At 44.5% G+C, this 19,401-nt stretch overlaps 1 protein-coding gene across 10 annotated transcripts in view; it reads right to left on the bottom strand.

The window, feature by feature from the left end:
* Positions 1–330: 330 nt before the first annotated feature.
* Positions 331–19,401, bottom strand: part of PML (PML nuclear body scaffold) — a 48,376-nt gene continuing 29,305 nt past the window's right edge. For 4 of the 10 annotated variants that reach the window (XM_007478137.2, XM_007478136.2, XM_007478135.2 and 1 more), the window contains 4 exons: positions 19,025–19,295; positions 11,309–11,358; positions 9,187–9,343; positions 331–4,682 (listed from right to left, as the gene is read on the bottom strand). In XM_007478137.2, coding sequence (XP_007478199.2) covers positions 3,916–4,682; positions 9,187–9,343; positions 11,309–11,358; positions 19,025–19,295 — 1,245 coding nt within the window. In that variant the 3' untranslated portion in view covers positions 331–3,915. Of the gene's footprint in view, positions 5,671–9,186; positions 9,344–10,229; positions 11,359–19,024; positions 19,296–19,401 lie in introns of those variants that run through there. The other 6 variants (XM_056798491.1, XM_007478134.3, XM_056798542.1 and 3 more) reach the window with 4 other exon arrangements.

The following is a 19,401-nucleotide window of genomic DNA, read 5'->3' as shown; positions in this document are numbered from 1 at the left end:
AATAGGCAGCCAGTGAAAGTTTCTGAGTCAGAGAGTTTCATTATAAGAATTCTGCTTTAGGGAAATTATTCAGGTTTGAAAAGGAAAAGACAACTTTGTGTGAGATGTGAGATGAAGAAGACTAGGAATGGGTGGTAGGAGTGGAATGAAGGGGGTTCCATGGAACCAGATAAATCCTACAGACAGAACCTATAAGACATGGCAACTGAATGTGAGATATATGGGAAAGTGAAGGGTCAAAGATAATTTTATAGTTTCTAATTGGAGAATGGTTCTTACCAGTTCGTCTGACTTGGTTCTTTTTGGGAAAGGAACTATTCACACTCGCTATAAGGGTCAAATTATTTAATGACAATAGAGCACAGATACACAGATATTGGAGCCCTGGGGCCCTAAGATCCCCAATTTTGGGATATACAGCAAGTATATCTGTCTAGGAGGACATCACACTGAACAGAATAAAAGTTGGACTTGAATGACTTAATTCCACTACTAATTAGAGTCTCAATAGAGGAAGAAGCATCCATCAGTCCAGACCACTGACAGTGGTAATGGGTCAGTTCAGAACCCCCCACCCCCACCCCCACCCCTCACCTTAGGCTGCATATTCCCCCAGGCCTACTCCATTTTAAAACATGAAATAATGAGTAGGCCAATGAGGAGGGATGGACTCCTTCTCCTCTTTGATCTGGACAGCCAGATGAGTACATGCACAAATGAACAAATCTTACTATAATCAACAGTAGGATACCGGAACAATACAGGCACTGGACACTGCAAAACAGTGCAGGAAAAAACATAGACTATCCATCACTGCAAACAAGAATTCATCGACTACTTCTTCACCAGGTACGAGTACCTCTGAGGTCTGTTCTTGGCTTACACGGATGACTTGTATCTTCCAAGACAGCCTTTTCACTCAGAGCCATTCCTAGAGACCAACATGGCGGTGGATGCACTAACAGAAATAGGGAAGTCAGGAGCTAGGTTGTGTCGTGGGAGGAGATGATGATGACAAGTTCTCAACAATTCACAAACATTAGAGTGAGGACTTTGGACCAAAGGAGGAAAGTTCAGTACTGAAAGCTGGGCTTTTGCCTCTTACATGATGGGGATGGTTGTGGTTAGGGCAAGAACAAATGGCTTCAAAGAGATGGGTTGGGTCTCACTCATCTCTCACTGAGCCAAGGCAAAGATCTGTGAGCTCCCCTTTTAGGACACAGATTTGTCTTAAGATGTGAAGGCAGAGAAGGAACATTAAACCACTTTCGGGGGATAAATGTTATCATGAATTATTTGCAAATTTGAAAACACAAAGTTCCAAGGTGGCCATGGAATTACCAAATGCTGCAGTCTACACTATGGATTAAGTCCTTGAGAGGGAAAGGGGGCTCTTTGTCTTTGCTACAGAGAGTGCCAGGAAAAATCTCACTATCCATGGAATCCATGGAATGGAATTATGACCTGTCCCAAATTCTCAATAACTTTCTTCCATCTGTGATGCAGGTGTCCCTCCTAGAATAATTTGGAACCTATTTTAAATGTGCCAAGGAACTCACTATTAAAACTATTATTGGCATTCCATGGCAGTTTCTTAATTCATCTCTCATCCAATTCCCATGGCATTAAGTCTGAGATGAGTCGGCCATTATTTTTACGTCCATTTATCAATTAGAAAAATGGAGGCCCATAAAGGTGAGCTATCTTGCTTAATAGGACACAGCAAATTAATTATTGGTATATGCCTAGACTTGTTCATTATCCCATATAAGAATGTCATGGCAAATCCTTCCACAAATGGAAGCATCCTTTTTTTAAAAATAAAATTTAAAATTCCTACCTTCTGTCTTAGAATCAATACTAAGTAAGCATTCCAAGGCAGAAGAGTGGTAAGGGTTCCATGGTGGAGGAGGGAGGAGTGGCTTTGCTTTTTGCTAACCTTACTTCCTTATACTTCAAGATAAATATTTAATAAATGTTATTAAATATAATACCTGGTGTACTGGATATTAATTTTAATCTTTACATACAATAAGGGTTAAGTGACTTGCCTAGGAAGTGTCTGAGGCCACATTTGAACCCAGGGCCTCCCATCTCTGGGCCTGCTCTCTAGAAGCATCCTTCTGTCAGGTCAGTTTCCATCTTGTCCTTGGATGTCCATCCAATTGTCTAAAAATGGGGTCCACTGGTGTAGTGACAGCCAGGAATGAAGTGGGAAATAATCTGGGCCTCACCTCCCATTTCTAGGTGCCCATGATCAGACCCAGTCACTAAATTTCTTGCCATGTAAAGAGACTCCTACCCAGGTGAAGCTGTTTACTGAAGACCAAGGTGGGGGATGTGTGCTAAGCCAATCAAGGCTTGTTTCTAGGTCTGGTGTATGCATGAGTCTTTTAGTTTGCACACGAAAAGGTCACTAGGTTCAAGAAGGCTGAAGGGCCCCCATCAGTGTGGGCCAGTCGCTGGATGGCTTCTGACTCTCACATGGATGCCCTAAAGCAAGGAATCCATTTGGGGTGAGCACTTCTACAGCGAGGGCCCCTGAAGGGGGCCTCGGGGCCTCTTCAGAAAATGTGGGTTTCTCTGGTGGAACCACACACCATGAGTTAAAGGAATTTTGGAGGCCAAGACTTTGGGGGCTTTCCTCACTTGAGACTTAATGGAACTTGGGTCCAGAATGTGGAGGGGATTTGCCTAACATCCCTCAGGAAGCGAGAGCCAAAGGGGTAACGTGGCTCCTGGGCATACATATTGTAAAAATTAAATTAGTATCTAGTAATAAAAATATTATATGTTTGAGGTTTATTAAGGATCATTAGTAATCAAGGAATAAAGAAAACACAAAATAAAAACCACATGCCCATGGCTGAGGAGCCCATTCAAAATCCCCGTGCTTAGCTTACCACTAACTTCCTACATCATTGCAATGGCAGAGAGGAGAGGGAGGCATTACTGCCAGTTAAATACGAAGTGTGATCTTGCCCAGGTGGAGACTCAGGTGAGATTATCGGGAATTCTGGGAAATAGCAAGGACTTCTGGGGATTGAAGTCTAGGGTTCAAAATCTCCATTTTTACAGTATTCCAGAACAACATATGGCCTTCCATGGAATCTAGATCAGTATGGGGGGAGTAGTTGAGAACAGAGACCCGGGGATTCTGAGGAGGAAGCAGGGAGGGCTGGGGAAGAGAGAGGCGGGTGAGGGCCGGAGGGGAGTCATCCCTCCACGGCCTGTCTATGATGTAACCAGATTAGTTCCTAGGTAAATGGGGGTACAGCGAGAGAAACAAGAGCGAGGCACCTACATCAATGAGCAGAAGCAGCTGAGCCTGGGGAAGGAAGCGGAAGGGGGGCCACAACCGTGCACAGGCAGCCATTCCAGTATGAAAGGCACTTGGAGCTACACAGCCAGGCAGGTGGCATTCAGGTAGGGAACTACCTGAATTATGGGAGAGAAAGAGCCACTGGAGGGAGCTAAGCAAAGGTCTAGGAGCCAGAAGGAACTGGGAGGCGGGTGGGATGAGATCTGAGCTAGTGCAGAGGGAGCCTAGTCTGGGTGGGGCCTGGGCCTGTATGGAAAGAGCGTCTCCTGGTTTAGTTTGGGTTGGCACCGGAGCAGGGGTGAGCTGGGGCTTAGGGGGGGAAGCTCCCCGTCACACCGGCCTGGCCTTGTAAGAAGACACCCTCCAGGTATCCCTGGCCCGTCTGCCAAAGAACCCTCCTTGGTTGGGGATCAGGAAAGGGGAACATCTGAATGACATCGCACAGAGAGAGGCCTTTAGACCAAGCGGATGGAGAGATACGGAAAGCCACAGAAATAGCGATCTGGGGAGGGGGGCCTAGAATATCAGACAGCAGAAGGAGAAAGGAAGATGGCCCCCGAGCCCCAGGGCCCAGGGCAGAACTGCTGCTCACTCTAGGCGTGGGAAGGGCCTTTTCCGGGGGGACCCTGGTGAGGACCTGTGGCCTGCTTTCCCTCTGGCTTGGGATTGGACAGCAGGCCCTCCAGGTAGGTCCTAAGCCCCAGAAGGGAAGGGAACGAACGAGAGCTTCGGGAGGCCAAGTAGCGGCTGTATTTCCTGAGTCCCCACTCAGGATCGTCATGGACAGCCGCTTGCAACTCAGTGAGGCTGACATTGCGGAGGGCAAGGAGCTTGGCCTGGGCGCGAGTCAGGACGTTGACTCGGACCAGGGGCTGTAGGGAAGCAAAGCAGTCCAGGTTAGAGAAGGGGAGGACTCTGCGGTTGATGCTCTGACCCAGGTAGATGTGTAGGATCTTGCAGAGGTCCCGCATGGCCCGGACGGAGGCCAGGGCGCTGTTGTCGTTCATGTTCCGTGACAGGTAGATCTTGACCAGGTTCTTCAGCTTGTAGCTGTCAGCCCCAGGCACGCGATCTCGGATCAAGGGAAGGATGTCCAGGAAACCGGAGACGGTCTCGTGGAACTCTCCCTTTTTGGAGAAAGTCTCTAGGGCCTTAAAGAAGACAGTGAGATTGGGTGACCAGAGCTTGTAGCCAGCCAGGATGGGGTGGGAGGAAGAACGGAGGTAACAGAGGAAATTCTGCAGGCCGTCCTCAATGGCCACACCCCTGGAGAAGAGGCTGAAAAGGGCCTCTTCTTGTTGGATGATAATACGGAAATTGTTCTCCCCATTTACCGCTGCCAGCTGGCTGATCTTCTTGGCTGGGGATGAGAGAGAGAAAGAGTGAGAGAGAGGGAGAGAGAGAGAGGGGGTGGGGGAGAGACACAGAGAGAGACAGAGAGAAGTGAGAGACAGAGAAGAGAGAGACAAGGAGGGAGGAAGAGGGCTTGGAAAGAGAGGAGGATAAGAAGAGAGAGAGAGAAAGCAGTGAATTAAAAAGAGGGAGGAGAGAGAGGAGAGGAGAGAGAAGAGAAATTGACAGAAAGAGATAGGGACAGAGAGAGAGAGAGACAGACAGACAGACAGAGAGAGAGAGACAGAGAGAGAGACAGACAGAGAGAGAGACAGAGAGAGAGAGACAAAGGGAGGGAGGAAGGGAGGGAGAAGAGAAATTGACAGAAAGAGATAGGGACAGAGAGACAGAGAGATAGATAGATAGATAGATAGATAGATAGAGAGAGAGAGAGAGTCAGAGACAGAGAGACAGAGAGAGAGAGAGAGAGAGAGAGAGAGAGAGAGAGAGAGAGAGAGAGAGAGAGAGAGAGAGAGAGAGAGAGAGAGACAAAGGGAGGGAGGAAGGGAGGGAGAAGAGACAAAGGGAAAGGAATCAGAAAGAAAAAGAAAGGTAGAATTCTAGAGAAAATAAAAGAGAAAGGGAAGGAGGGAGGGAGATTAAAAGGGAGGGAAAGAGAATGGGAGGGGGACAGAGAGAGAAAGAGAGAGAGGATGGAGGATCAGAATGCACAAGACACAGAGAGGCAAGGGAAGAAGGGGTAAGAAAGATCAGTGTGAACAGAGTCAGAGACATTGAAACAGTTGATTGAGCTCCTATTCATATTTCTGATCTTCAACACATCTCTCTCTTGGAACTCATACATATGAAGCCAAAAGTGAGACCCTTGGGTCATCACCCCTCTCAATTAGTCAATTAACAAACCAGTATTTTTCCCCTCTAAAATTTAAAAAATTATTTTATTTTTTCAGTTAATAAATACTTGCTTTTTCTCCTTTCCAACTCCTCTTTATCTCCTAAAAAGGAAGGAAGGAAGGAAGGAAGGAAGGAAGGAAGGAAGGAAGGAAGGAAGGAAGGAAAGAAGGAGAGAAGGAAAGAGGGAAGGAAGGAAAGGAAAGAAGGAAATAAGGAGGGAAGGAAAGGAGGAAAGAGGGAAGGAAGGAAATAAGGAGGGAAGGAAGGAAAGAAGGAAGGCAGGAAGGAAAGAAGGAGGGAAGGAATGAGGGAAGGAAGGAAAGGAAAGAAGGAAAGAAGGAGGGGGAGGAAAGAGGGAAGGAAGGAAATAAGGAGGGAAGGAAAGAAGGAAGGCAGGAAGGAAAGAAGGAGGGAAGGAAAGAGGGAAGGAAGGAAAGAAAGAGGGAAGGAAGGAAAGAAAGAGGGAAGAAAGGAAAGAAGGAAGGAAGGCAGGAAGGAAAGGAGGAAAGGAAAGAAGGAAAAAAGAAGGCAAAGAAAGAAAGGAGGGAAGGAAAGAAAGAAGGAAGGAGGGAAGGAAGGAAAGAAGGAGGGAAGGAAGGAGGAGGGAAGGGAAGGAGGAAAGAGGAAAGGAAAGAAGGAAAAAAGGAGGGAAGGAAGGAAAGAAAAGAGGGAAAGAAGGAAAGAAGGAAGGCAGGAAGGAAAGGAGGAAAGGAAGGAAGGAAGGAAAGGAGGGAAGGAAGGAAAGAAGAAGGGAAGGAAGGAAATAAAGGAAGGAGGGAAGGAAGGAAGGAAAGGAGGGAAGGAAAGAAAGAAAGGAAGGAGGGAAGGAAGGAAGGAAGGAAGGAAAGAGGGAAGGAAGGAAAGAAGAAGGGAAGGAAGGAAAGAAAGGAAGGAAGGAAGGAAGGAAAGGAGGGAAGGAAGGAAAGAAAGAAGGCAGGAAGGAAAGAAAGAGGAAAAGAAGGAAGGAAGGAAGGAAGGAAGGAAAGGAGGGAAGGAAGGAAGGAAGGAAAGGAGGGAAGGAAAGAGGGAAGGAAGGAAAGAAGAAGGGAAGGAAGGAAGGAAAGGAGGGAAGGAAGGGAGGGAAGGAAGGAAAGAAGGAGGGAAGGAACGAAAGAAAGGAAGGAGGGAAGGAAGGAAAGAAAGGAGGGAGGGAAGGAAGGAAAGAAAGGAGGGAGGGAAGGAAGGAATGGAATGGAAATGGATGGGGGTGGGGTGGGGTGGGGTGGGGAAGAAGATCATGTTAGCCTTTCATGAGCACCTATTGGGTGTTAAACCTATCTATGTAAGGCAGATGGCAATTTGCAAAGAGCCAGGAAGCCCTGGATTCTAGGGCTGCTCCTGACATATCACAGCTGAGTGCTCTTGGGCAATCACTTCACCTCTCCCTACTCTCAGCAACCTTCCAAGACCCTCCATCCCAGGAGAGGGCTGGCTTGCATGGATAGAAGATATTTCCTCATCTGGTAGCTCCCTCTACTAGGCAGCGGGAGGTCCAGTCTTTCTCTCCATCCTGATCCATGCTTTGACGAAGGTTATTTCAGAGATACTTTAGGGGAAGCTGTGCCAGCATGTCATGCCTAGTACACAGTAGATATTTAATAAATGTTTACTTGAAGAGGATAAGCAGTTATGAAAATTATTAAAAGTGCTCAGCCCTTTTAACAAATATTCTCTCATGTGATCCTCACAGCAAGCCTGTGGCAATTATCCCCATTTTTAAGTTAAGCAAATGGAGGCAAATGAAGGTTAAGTGCCTTGCCCTGGGTCACCCAGCTAGGAAGTGACTGAGGTAGGCTGGGTTTGCATTCAGAGCTCCCTGACTCCAGGCCAAATGCCAGACCTATGGTGCCACCAGCTGCTGCTAGTAATTGATTAACTGACACCCTCCTCCATCTCCTTTGCAATCTCTGCTTTCCATCAGTGAGACTTTGCTAATGTGTCCCCCAAGGGGTTTGTTCTAACCATTACGGAACTTGCTTACAAACCTGATTTCACTTCCAGTCTGGGCTCCCTACTTGAGGAAATGATATTAACAACAATAATGACAACAGTGAAAATAATATTTAACATTTTGATGGCGCTTTGAAGTTTGCAAAGGACAAATATGAACCTCCCCACTGCCCTGCCTGGAAGATGCTAATTAAGTGAGATAATATTTATCCAAAGCCCTTAGCCCCGTGCCTGGCACACAGTAGGTGCCATATTGGTGTTTACTCCCCTCCAGATACACAGGAAGAGGGCAGGGTGCCATTTTAGAATTTAGGGGGTTTGGAGAGTTGGATTTCCTCCTCTCCATCCTCTTTGGTAGTATTATAGACCTTGATTCCCACCTTTTCAATCTGCCTTTATATGTCCATCCTTCCCCACCCCCACCATAGGCCATGGACACTTTAGGATCATGGATGATGGCCTCAACCAGGATCCTAGGATCAGAGCCAGAAAGTACCTCAGAGGCCATCTAGAAAGTCACATAAAAAACCAGAGACATGATTTGTGCTTCTGCCAACATTTTTCTACACTGATTATATCACGGAGCTGCTCATTCATTCAAGAAGCATTTATGAAGGGCCTCCTTATACTCCATATAAGACATTAAATTTCCCATCTCCATATTTTTTGTATGGGCTGCCCTGAAAACCTCATTTCTTAGCATCCCACTTCCTTTAAGGTTGGCCCAAAGGCCACTTTTCCCTGGGGCCTTTCTAGGCTCCCTTTGCCCTTTCTTCATATTGTCAGAATTCCAAATTATTTTTATATTTGTTTTGTATTGATTTATTTATGTAAGGTGTAGTTTTCTACAATAGAATGTCAACTCTTTGAAGGCAAGGAATTGTTTGGTTTTTGTTTCTGGAATCTAATTTATGTATAGCAGAGTGAGTTTCTTTGATCCTAATAGGCATAACAAATATTCAACAAATTGTTGAATAAATTGCCCATTTCTGGGCCATATCAGCCATTCACTTAGTTTAAACATCCACATTTTTTTCATATAAGGAAACAAGTCCTGAGATGAGGAGTGAGTGGATTGCCCAGCAGGACTTATTTCCCTCCCTCCTTTGTCCTCTCCAAACTGATGGCAGAACTGGGCCTTAAGACCTTTGAGTAACCTTTGGTCAGAGATGCTAGCCATCTGAGCTACTTCTCCCTTCGGTGCCCCTGGATAACTCTTTTAACATCTCCAGGTTTCAGTTTCCAGAGGGGGACTGTTTGGACTAGATGATCCCCTGAGGCCCCTCCCAGCTTTAAATCCCCTGGTCCTATGAAAATTAGGATTAAATGAAATGGATTAAAATTAATTTAAAAATTAAAAATACACTTTGAAATCCAAACATATTTCCTTGATTGAGGGTAAAAGTCCTGATCTCAACACCCAAATTAGCTTTGGGACCCTTGGACCAAAGGGAAGCACAAGCAAGCATCTGTTGGCTGAATGACCATCTCATGACAATCATGACATGACATGACATTGACATGGCAATCTCATGACAATTTCAAAGGCCAGCTTTGGCTGCCTTTCCACATTTAGTGGTTTCATATGGAGACCTACTTGGCTACCCCACATTGCCCAAGACCCCAGAGATGAGGCCAGAAGGGGAAAGTGGGTATGGGAGACTCACTTTTGCTGTCAACCTTGAGGTCAAAGAATACCAAGGCTCTGTCTTCTTGAATGGTTTCTCTGAAGTTATTGGTGGGGTGGCTGAGGGGGGCCCTTGTGCTGCCCGTGCATTCCACAATATCTTCTGAGTCACTGCTGTCCCCGAAATCACTGGAGGACTGAAACACAGAAACCACCGTGACACCAGCTCAGAAAGAGATGTGTGCCCCCTCTTTTCATTGCAGAGCAATGTGGGAGTTAGGGAGTTGAGAGGGGACTGTTGCATACCTGGTGTGTTTTAGTTTTGCTTAACTGTTTCCCTTTGTTAGAGAAGGCTAGCTATATAGTGGGGTGGGGAGGGATATATCTGGAAATGCTGGTTGTCAAATAAAAACAAAAGATATCAGTAAAAGGAGTCTATCCATCATTTTCCAGAATAGAGTAAAAAAAAAAGTACATGGGTAAAGGAAGGCCAAAGAGCAAGAATTTTATTTGGCTGTCTTATGAAGAACACGCTTATGATTTTTCAAGTTTTCCTCTATTGCCTCATTGGGAAACCAAGGCAACCCCAGGTTCTCTTAGGCTGCAAATAAGAACTATGGTAGATTCTACTATGCTGAGAAAGACTGTCCACCATTGGAAGGCCAGCCTAGTTAAATTATATTTATATATTATTGTATTTATATATAATATATAATTATAGAAGACTAATTACTAAGGGGAGATTCAATTCCCCAAAAAACTTCTTTGCCATGATGGCTCATTGCTTCTTCCAAGACTCACAAAACCATGCATTGTATGAGCCCTTCTGGGATTGGGAAAGGGATGAATTCCAAGTCTTCTTGTTTCTTACCCTTCCTGGTTGGTGCCCAAGTAGAATATAGCTTGTTATAGCTTCCTTCCCACCCAGAGCATCTGTGTTGACTTCATGTCTTCTCCCTGATCATCATGCATCTAGCTTCTATCAAGCTAACCAGTGCTGCCTCTTACTCTAATCTGCCACACTCTGATAAACTTGTTTGGGTTGAGCCAATAGTATTAGCTCACAAGAGTCACTTCCAGCTCTTTTATTATTTTTTAAAATTTATTTTTTTTCAATTGGTAAAAATCTATTTTATCTTCCTCCCACCTCCCTTCCCTCCATTCCCACCACTGGAAAAAAGAAAAATAAAAACAAAGCCCTTATAACATATGCAGTCAAGCAAAAAATAAAAATAAACCAATAACTCCCACTCTGACCATGTCCAAAAACGTCTCAATCTGCACCCTGAGTCCGTCACCTCTCTGTCAGGAGATGGGTAGCACGCTTCATCATGGATCCTCTGGAATCGTGGGTGGTCATTGCGTTGATCAGAGTTCTTAAGTCTTTCAAAGTTGTTTGTCTTTACAATGTTGTTGTTTTTGTATAAATTGTTCTCCTGGTTCTGCTCACTTCACTCTGCATCAGTTCATAGAGATCTTCCCAGGTTTCTCTGAAACTGTCCCTTTCATCATTTCTCATAGCACAATACTGTCCCATCACATGCACATACCATAATTCGTTCCGCCATTCCCCAGTAGATGAGCAACCCCTTAGTTTTCCATTCTTTGTGACCACAAGACCCGACTTTTAAAAATAGACACAAGACGCAGGACCCTATTCACAAATCCCCTGTTGTATCACAGGTAGTTTACTGCAGGCAGCCTCCAAGTCAAAAAAAAAATTCATTCTCGAAAATAGCCACCCTTTTCCCATCCCTCCCATGCCCCAGGGAGTTCCCCAGCCACTACAGCCATGGAAACTCTTTTGGGAAAAAAATGGATCTTTGAGAGAATCAAAAGTGGAGGAAGGGATGTACCTGTGGAAACAAGGAATAGCTTACAAGACCTGGCCCTTAAGTTTGGATAGTCACTTCACTGTCTTAACACGTGTCCCTCCAGCACTAGGCATAAGCAGGGATGTTCAAGGGATCTTCTCAACTCAGCAGGGCAATTCTGACCCTCTGAATATGGGGGGTCTTGAGACGTTAGGGGGATTTGAGGGCTTGCAGCTAATAGAGAGATGAAGGGAGGGATTGCTGGCTCCCTTCCAAAAAAAAATACGTGGGATCCTAGGACAAGTGGAGAAAGGAAGAAACAAAAGCCTACACAACCAATGGGCTCACCTCGGTCTCTTCGGACTCATCAGAGCTGCTGATTACCACAATTGGGTTATCTGCAAAATGGAAAGGCAAGTCAGTAAGCTCTGGAGATATGCAGGGAGAGCATGGTGTGAACATCTAGGATGCCCAAATGAGTGGAGAATGGCTGAACAAAGGACAAAGACCAACATAACGGAATACTATTGTGCCATAATGATGACTATGAGGGATGCAAAGAAATAGGGACACTGGGCACGTTTGAAGAAATATGGAGGCTGAGCAAAGCAAGCAGGACCAGAACAATGGACACAATGACCAAGATAATGAAAAGGAAAACAATGCTGAAAGATTTCAGGTCTATGATCAATGGAATGACCCATTGTGACTTCAGAAGCTTGGAGGTTAAAGCATCACATGCCTCCTGCCTCTCAGCAAAAAGATGGTGGACAACTGGTTTGGAATGAGATGTACATCTTTAGACATAGTCAATGTGTTCATTTGCTTTACTTGACTGTACTTATTTGCTATAAGGGAAGGTTCTATGGGGATGTGAACCATACACAAATGACAGCGATGTTAAAAAAATTAGTGAGACATTAAAAAAGAGATGAAATTTCTATGGTATTCTACGGTACTTGGATCTATAGAATTCATGGCAGGTCTAAGGGCATGTGGTCAATGTATTATTATTCCTGTTTGATTGATGAAGAAACAGATTCAGAAAGTTGGGCATGGTCAAGGAAATTCCAATGACAAATGCTAAAACTGGGATTAAACCCACATCTCTCCTGATGCTGAGTTCAGCAATCTTTTTTTAATTCAGTGTTTTTAAATATAGAATATTAAACATCAATTCCATCAAGTAGACTTACTCTGAAACTATTTCCATATGATTACACAGCAACAGATATATGTCTTAACTTTTTTTCAAACACTCTCTCTAACTGCCATTAGGATTCCTTCTTTGACTATCCAATTTCCACTTTCCATTTTGACTTAAGTCAAATCCCCATTGTACAGATGACAAAATTGAGGCTCAGAGAGGATGAAGTGTGAAAGATCGTATAACTGCTAAGTGATAGGAACTGGGTTTAAACCCAAGTCTCTCCTGATGGCCATTCCAGCAATTTTCTTTAAAATTTCTAATGCTTTGTCATAAATAACATTAAACATGAATCCTACCAATTAAACTTAGTTTGCCACTATTTTTATTTAGACACATTTCAGTACAGAATATCTCATAACTATTGTTTTCTATTTTTCTAAAATCTCCATCAGCAATCCATTTCCATCCTTGTCTAATGTGGTCTGATAAGTATATTCTCCACTCTTTTTTTCTTTTGGCTTGGCATTATTTCACACGTCTTTCTCAGCCTCAAATTTATCTTTATTGCAGAATAGTATTTCATAACTATAGTAGAAGTAGCATGACATGAAAAGAAATGAGTTCAAGTCTAACCTCTGACTTTGTGTGTGTGTGACTCTGGGACCATTATATATAATCTGTGGGGGCTTTGGGACACTCTCTGGCATCTATTGAGCTCAGGTGCTGCCTTCATTATGACCATGGATGTGACACAGGGAGATAATGGGCACCAAAATAGGCTAAGGCAGAGTTGCAGTCCTCTGCTAACATCAGCATTGCTACTATTGCCAATGTACCTGGTCTCATCCCTTATGGAGAGAAAAATCCTGCAACTTCTTATTCACCCAATCCCAGTGAAATTAAATCCCAAGTTTCCTATGTGTAAACTGTCTCCTTATCCCTCCATCCCCAACTCCTTTTCTCTCATTTCTATTCATTTCTACCTTTTTCCTCCCCTGTCCCATACCAACCGTTTGTTCCTTCCACAGTGCCCTTTGGGATTCCTGCTACACCATTAACAAATTCCCTTTTATTTGGGAACCTCTTTGTCTCCTTTTCCTTCCATCTTCAATACTCGTACAAATCTGGATTATCCCAGAAGACACTGCTTCTCTCCTGACTATCTGGTCCTGTACTGGTTGCAATCTTCTTTCATATACTCCAAGAACTAGTCCCGAAAGAAGAGCTAGGATACATCTTGCTACCCTTTGCCATTTGTAAACCTTTCCTCTGGATTATTTCTCTTCCTCTGAGATACACTCTACCCAAATATATCACCCAATCCAAGCTCCCTCTCTTTGTTTTCAAGCCATTTCCCATCCTGCCAGCTCTGACCTTATACTAGGGAATTTCAAGATATGGGTTGATATTCTTTCAAAAACCCAAGCCTCCCAGTTCTTAACCTCCTCTACTCCCATGACCTTCTCTTCCATTCCAACCCAGCCACAGTGGGAGTATCACACCTTTGATGTTACTAGATCATTCTCAAATGTTCCATTTCCATGACTAAGAACTTTGAAATTCCTTTATTTGACCATAACATTCTATTATTTCATCTTTCCTTGAAAGCTCCTTCTTTTTCTCACCATCACCTCCACTCTGGCTTTACTTTCTTCTCTTTGGAATTTTGATCCTGTAATGGATGAATTCACTGTTATACCACCTTCTCCTTTTAGATCTCTTTCACCCTCAAACCTAACAGTATTCATGCCTTGTCAAATCCCAGCCCCAAATTGCTTCTACCATTTACCCCTCTGGGTCCATCACAATTTTATGGAGCCTGATCTCAGCTGTGCTCTCTAGAGCAAGGAAATTCTTTTATTGCTTTTTGATTTTTCTATTGTCCTCATCATAGCCATTATCCCAAACTTTTTCTTTTCTCCTCTACTGTCCTCTACTACCTCCTTTTCTAGTACTTTGCCTCATACTTTACAGAGAAAATAAAGGTCATTTGATGGGTCCTTCTTGACCCCTTCTCTACATCTCAAAGGTCCTTGAAAGCATCCTCCAGACCAATCTCCAATCTCTTTACCAAGTCCAATCCCTTTCTTCCTACATGTACTCTAGATCTTATCCTTTCCTTTATCCAGTAATTGTTATTGTTTAGTTGTTTCAGTAGTGCCTGACTCTTCATTTGGGGATTTGTTAGCAAAGATACTAGAGTCATTTGCCATTTCCTTCTCCAATTTGATTTACAGACGAGGAAACTGAGACAAGCACAAGGTTAAGTGACTTGCCCAGGGCCACACAGTTCCTAGTCCTCTTGTGGCTGGATTTGAATTTAGAAAGATGAGTCTTCCTGAATCTTGACCTGGCACTCTATTCACTATGCTACCTACCTGCCCAGTAGTCTCTGGTAGATTGTCCTTGAAATCAAGGCTCTCTCTTCCCCAATCCTTCTGTCCACAAACACAACAGGTTTCTCCCATTTAAAAAAAAATCACTTGATCCTTCCAACTCCTCACTCTATCATGACACATTTCCCTTCTCTCTCTCAGCCAAACTCCTGGAAAAAATCTATCTACTGTCGTTGCTTCCAATTCCTCTACTTTCATTAACTTCTCAACTCTTTGTAAGCTGGTTTTTGTTCTCATCACTCAAATGAAACTTTTATCTCCCAAATTATCAATGATATTTTAATGGCCAAATCTGATGATAGAAAAGCAACATTGCATAGTGGATAATTTACCAGACTTGGAGCCAGGAACACCTGGGTTCAAATTCCCTCTTGGGCACTGGCCAAGTCACCCTTTCCATGCCCAATCTACAAAATGGAGGAGAGGGTACTGAATACAGTAGCCTCCAAGGTCCCTTCTAGCTCAAGAACTAATCTCCCTGTGATGGTTCCATTTCAATGTTCATTCTTCCTCACCTCTCTGTGTTTTCTGTTCACTACTCTCTTCCTCTTACTGTGACTCCTTTGTTGGATCATCATTCATGGAGAACCCCCTAATTCTGGGGGTACCCCAAGGCTCTGTGTTGGGTTTTCCTCCTTTCTCTCTACATTCTCTCTTTAAGTAACCTCTTCAGTACCTGTGGCTTTTAGCTCTCTACGGATGACTCACAGATCTAGACTGGAGGATTTTCAAGGGCTTCTGAGATGTAGAGAAGGGATCAAGAGGGACCCATCAAATGGCCTTTGTTTTCTTTGTAAAGTATAAGGCAAAGTACTAGCTTTATATTATCAAGCTCTAAACTCTCTCCCTACCCAACCTGACACTACCAACCAAGTTCACATCAAAATCTTATTATATGTCTACCATGTTTCAGGTACTGATCTTGTGCTGGGGCACAAGCAGATTCTATTTGAACAGAGGAGATAAGATGAACATCTAAGTGTGTGAACCTGGAGCCAGAAAGACCCAATTTCAAATCTGACCTCAGACTCTTATTATCTGTGCCACTCTGAGCAAATCACAGCCTATTTTTGTTTCCTCAAGTACAAAATGGGATTATAATAGCACCTATTTGTGAGGTTTATTGAGATAATAATATCTGTAAAGCACTTAGCACAGGGCCAGTACCTGGTAAGTGTTTAATAAATGCTTGTCCCCTTCTTCCTTTTGGTATGGGAGTGGGCAAAAGCAACTGAGGAACCAGGAAAGACTTCATGTAGAAGGTAGTCCTTGAGTTGAAGTTTTGTTTAAATGCCCATTTTCTCTCTTAGATACAACTCATAAGACAAAAGAGCAAAGGCTAGGAAAATAAAGTTAAATGACTTGCCCAGGGCTGCACAGCTAAGAAGTAAGTGTCTGAGGTCAGATAGGAATCCAAGTCCTTGCTTGAGCTGAATTTTGAAAGAAACTAGAGATTCTAGGAGGGTGAGCATTTGAGGCATGGGAGCCAATCGGGTTGATGGGTGATAGAATGTTCTATCACTAATTTAGGGTTAGAAATGATCCTAGAGGTAATAATGCCCAACTCTCCCATTTCATAAATGACAAAAAAAAGAAGTTAACTGACTGGCACAAATTCAAACTGGGGAAGAAGGAAGTGCACAGGATTATAGACTTAGAACTAGGAGGGTCCTAGTTGAGTCTCATCCTTTCATTTTACTGATGAGGAAACTGGGAACCAGAGAAGTTAAATGATTCAGTAAGTAATAATACAATAAGTAGCAGTTAGAGTCCCCATCTAGAAATAGGCACTTTGACTTGAACTCTAGGGTTCTTTTCCAATGCACACCATCTTTGATGAGTCAAATTTGCCATCAGCCTATTCCTACCCAGGGATCATTTGGATGATCCAAAGAGTTACTCCCAGGGACCACTTCTAGGCTCTCTTTATTCAGGTTGTGCCTTCTTCTGGACAGGGCTCTCTCATTCCTACTCATCTACTGGTTCTTAAGGCATGAGTAGGTCTGCCAAGGAACTAAATAAGAATGGCTAAAATTTATATAGAAAATTACATAGAATTTATATAGAGCTATTTATATAGATCTTTAAATTGCAAAGCATTTCCCATGTGTTATTTCATTTGATCCCTACAATAACCCATCCCCATTTTACAGATGAGGAAACTGAGGGAGAAAGAGTTTAAATGAATTATCCAAGATCATATAGGCAGTTAGCATTGGTGACGATTTAAGCCAAGATCCTCCAAGGTTATTATCTACTGTACTGCCTAAGGGGCCTGGAGGAGCTTGGGTCAAGCTGGACCTTGAGAAAGACCTCCTAACAGTTAGAGCTGTCCAAACATGGATTGGGTTGCCTCAAGAAGGAGTGAGTTGCCCCTCACTAGAGCCGTTCTGAAGATGGGAGGAGCAGTGTGGCAATGATTTTGGTCCTTAGGCATTTGGTTCTGGATCTTTTTTCCTCATCTCCTCATGGTGGCAGGTGGGATATTCACAGGTGTCCATGTCACAGTTGAAGGTTGTGGCTTGTGCTACTCCAAAGCCTGACTGGCACATCCCTAAGTTAGAAGAGTAAGTGATGATAAAAGCTGTGGCTGCATCTGGCCCTGGTGCCTAGTGGTTAGCAGGGGCAGAGAGCCCAATTATTACTGTGGCCTCGTAAAGAAAAATCCACTCGTTGCCCCTTCTGCCCTTCCATATACCACCCCTGCTCCCCTGGCTTGGCCATAGGTGACATCTGGGATGTCTCCTTAGCAGGCCACAGTGCTACCATTTTCAAAGAAGGCTTGGGTTTGCAAATAGCTGGATGATGCCCAAATATTACAGCTACTCTACTGACTTGCTTCCATTCAAACTTCCCCTGGTTGGAGGGTGGAGAAGGACCTGGACCCAGAAGGGGCAGAATAGAGGTCGCCACACATGGGAGGGCTCTCTGAGGAAGACCAATTTCTAGACGTGGGCCCAGGTGGACTCTAACTCCCTCTGGCCTCAGGCCACCTTCAGAGGAGCCTGGGAGGAGACCTAATATCCATAGGAAGATTTTTGGTTTGAGGGGATGGAGGTGTCCATGCTTCAGTCTGAGGAGGGGGATGAGAGAGAAGAGGGGCTTGTCCTCAAGGCTGCAAAGGACCATAAACCCTTGGAGGACAATAGCAAAAGTGAATGTCTGGTGCTCATCTAAGACTTCCATTCTATTCTACTGAGGAGGACTCCCTTAGAAGACCCAACTGAGGTACCTTCTACAGTCTTTTTTTTTTCTTTTCTAAATCCTTACCTTTCATCTTAGAATCAATATTGGGTATTGTTTCCAAGGCAGAAGAGTGGTAAGGGCTGGGCAATGGGGGTTTAAGTGACTCGCCATAGCTAGGAAGTGGCTGAGACCAGATTTGAACCTAGGTCCTCCCATCTCTAGACCTGGCTCTCCATCCACTGAGTCACCTAGCTGCCTCCTATCCTGTCAATAGTCTTGAGGAGTGGGATCAGGGGCCTCCCTTTTCAGCTTTTGCTTTTGCTTTTTCTTTTTTGAGATTTGGTCTCCCCATCTCTCCCAGCCTGGAAGGCACTCCCTGTGCTGACCAGCATGGAAGCTTTAGTTTGCTTCTCTTTCCAACCTGGGTCAGCTCACCCTTCTCAGGCAGCTCCTGGAGACTGCAACCATCCCAAATGAGTCATTCACCAGTCCCCCAGCAGCAGAGACTGCAGTGGTGAGACCCCCAGGCCCAGCTCTTGGGGCTTTCCTGAGCTTCTCCACATTTGCCCTCTCTTCTTCTGCTTTGAAACTACACTTGCCTTTGCCCAAGGATAAGCTGGTAGAGGCCTTCCTTTTACAGCTAGACTGGGGGCTCCTGATGGAAGGGAACTCGAGGGGCCCACTACTGGAACATACAAAGGTGAAAAGGAAAAAGCATTGAGCCTGGGAGCCAGGAGCCTCGGGTTAGAGTTTGGATTGTGCCCCTTATTCACTGTGAGATCCTGGGTTAGGTAGGTAACCTTGCTTTGCCTCAGCTTCCTCAGCTCTAAAAATGGCACATCATGTAAATGTAAAAATGTAAAAAGCAACAGTGATGATGAAGAAGATGATGATGATGATGATAATGATGATGGTGATGACAACAAGAATTGATGGAACATGCCGATGTTTGGGAAGCATCTTAAATAGTATCTCATTTGATCTTCAAAACAATTCTGTAAAGAATTGTGCTATCATTATCTCTCTTTTATAGAGGAGACTGAGGCTGAGACAGATGAAGGGACTTGCCCAGGGGCACACAGCTACTAATAGCCCGAGGCAGGGAAGTCTTGGCACTCACATCACCCTGACTCCCAAGTCCACGAGGGCCACCGAGATGCCCACCTGGTGGAGTTATGAGAGGAACATTTGGCAAACCTTAAGGTACTCCACGGATGCAGGAGTATTACTGCTTGAGGATGGAGGTCCCTGGATTCAGAAGGCGCCCTCGGATGGTGCAAGAGACAGCGTTACCTCATGATACCCTCTTCCTCTCCCCCCGCGCCATCTTACCCTCCCTACCTAGCTCCACCAAGGTACGGCTGCCATTGTTGGACTCAGCTGTGGAGCGTGATTCAGAGCTCGGGGCTGGGTTTGTGGGGCCATGGTGGGGATCCAGTTTCACGACTTGGTTCGCTCTGGAGGTGCTGGCCCCAGGTTGCTTGAAGACCTTATTGGTCCTGTGCCTTCCATTTTCCCCATATTCCTTCTTGATCACCTTCCTTGAGGTGGGCTTATTGGCATGGACAGATTTTCTCTTTCTTGATGGGACAGTAGGACGTGGCTAGATAAGGGAAAGGAGGGCACAGAAACTCATGTTTGAGTCAAATGGATGGGCTCCGGAGAAGAGTGGGATGACGTGAGGGGTAAAGGGAGAAGAGAGAGAGGAA

This window comes from Monodelphis domestica, chromosome 1, assembly GCF_027887165.1.
Source record: "Monodelphis domestica isolate mMonDom1 chromosome 1, mMonDom1.pri, whole genome shotgun sequence".
In the NCBI taxonomy this organism is placed as follows: Eukaryota; Metazoa; Chordata; class Mammalia; order Didelphimorphia; family Didelphidae; genus Monodelphis; species Monodelphis domestica.
This window is presented reverse-complemented; position numbering and strand designations above follow the sequence as displayed.